General features: G+C 32.3%; 2 protein-coding genes across 3 annotated transcripts in view; one reads left to right on the top strand and one right to left on the bottom strand.

Annotated features, from left to right (window-relative positions):
• Jwa (PRA1 family protein Jwa) overlaps nucleotides 1-407 on the top strand; it is a 3,667-nt gene extending 3,260 nt beyond the window's left edge. For both annotated transcript variants that reach the window (XM_018028337.2, XM_026815537.1), the window contains exon 5: nucleotides 181-407. In XM_018028337.2, the coding sequence (XP_017883826.1) occupies nucleotides 181-239 (59 nt within the window). In that variant the 3' untranslated portion in view covers nucleotides 240-407. The remainder of the gene's footprint in view (nucleotides 1-180) is intronic.
• Nucleotides 143-1,192, bottom strand: part of LOC108627212 (UBX domain-containing protein 7) — a 4,428-nt gene continuing 3,378 nt past the window's right edge. The window contains exons 6-9 of the mRNA XM_018028322.2: nucleotides 1,044-1,171; nucleotides 917-965; nucleotides 752-837; nucleotides 143-662 (exon numbers count right to left, since the gene is read on the bottom strand). Coding sequence (XP_017883811.1) covers nucleotides 501-662; nucleotides 752-837; nucleotides 917-965; nucleotides 1,044-1,171 — 425 coding nt within the window. The 3' untranslated portion in view covers nucleotides 143-500. The remainder of the gene's footprint in view (nucleotides 663-751; nucleotides 838-916; nucleotides 966-1,043; nucleotides 1,172-1,192) is intronic.

The following is a 1,192-nucleotide window of genomic DNA, read 5'->3' as shown; positions in this document are numbered from 1 at the left end:
TGAACACTTCAATCCCACCTAATAACCATTATACTGAGAAAAAACACTATCTTAGATTACAAGTTTGTGATCAATCAATGGTAGTACTTATTTTACAAGCTTATGTTTCTAATTCATGTAATACACGTCATCCATTATTACATTTAATTCTTCATGATTGTTTTTTATTTCATTGTACAGAACATAGGAGTGGTATAACTTTACGTAGACAGACAACTTTTATTCAGTCCCTTCATTAGACAACTGCTTCTTACAACAAATTGTAACAGTGTTGGCAGTGAATATTGAACGTTCACGTTGGAAGTTGCCTGAATCACAGAAAAATGTTTCCGGACGATCGGGTGAGAATCACTTTTTTTTTGTAAAAAGTTTCGTACAATCTATAATAAAACCGTATATCACTAATTTATACTTAAACAAGGGTTTTCTTTAATGTCTGTAAAGCGATAAGTGCAATAATTATCATGAGCATATAGAAGATGTTGGCAGCGACAAACGAATCAGTATATCTTTGTTATGAATACTGTGTTAGCTGGAAACAGTATCGTGTCCGATAAATGCGTTTGTGGAGGAAGTTCACCGATGTTTGTTTTCGGAAACGGTACTAAATAAGTATGGTCCGATGATAAATAACCCATATTTTCCAATTTATCTATCAAATCCTACAAAAAAAGTAACGATCGATGTGTTGTCAAAATCTACGATTATTAAATGCATTATTTATTTAGTAAGAAGTAAAAATTGTACTTACTTGTATAGTGTCCATGGCAGACATTAGCATTGTTTCCTTTGTACCATTTGGCAGTCTTAAACAAACTCTTACGCCGGACGCAGTATCTGTATAAAAATGTATGCATTTTCGATAATCATTATTTCACTTACGACAGACTATAAAATAAAAGTAATATATTGTTACCAGTTTTATCCTTATGCGAATCAAATTTCGATTGACACGTTTGTTGCTCCTAAAATGACACATATTATATCAATACAATTATGGTACAGTTTTACAGTATGTACAACGTTTTACCCGTTTAGCATACCTTTCGTTCATTCCGTTCCTTCATTTCATCGAACTCATTCATTCTCCTCTTTTTAATTATATTTTGAAATGCGTTGACTGGCATACTTGTAGTTGAGCGTTGAACGGTTGTAGCATCATTATTACTATCTGTAAACGTTGCAATTATAT

The sequence above is a fragment of the Ceratina calcarata genome, unplaced genomic scaffold (genome assembly GCF_001652005.2).
Source record: "Ceratina calcarata isolate Rehan_Ccalc_2016 unplaced genomic scaffold, ASM165200v1 scaffold125, whole genome shotgun sequence".
NCBI lineage: Eukaryota > Metazoa > Arthropoda > Insecta > Hymenoptera > Apidae > Ceratina > Ceratina calcarata.
This window is presented reverse-complemented; position numbering and strand designations above follow the sequence as displayed.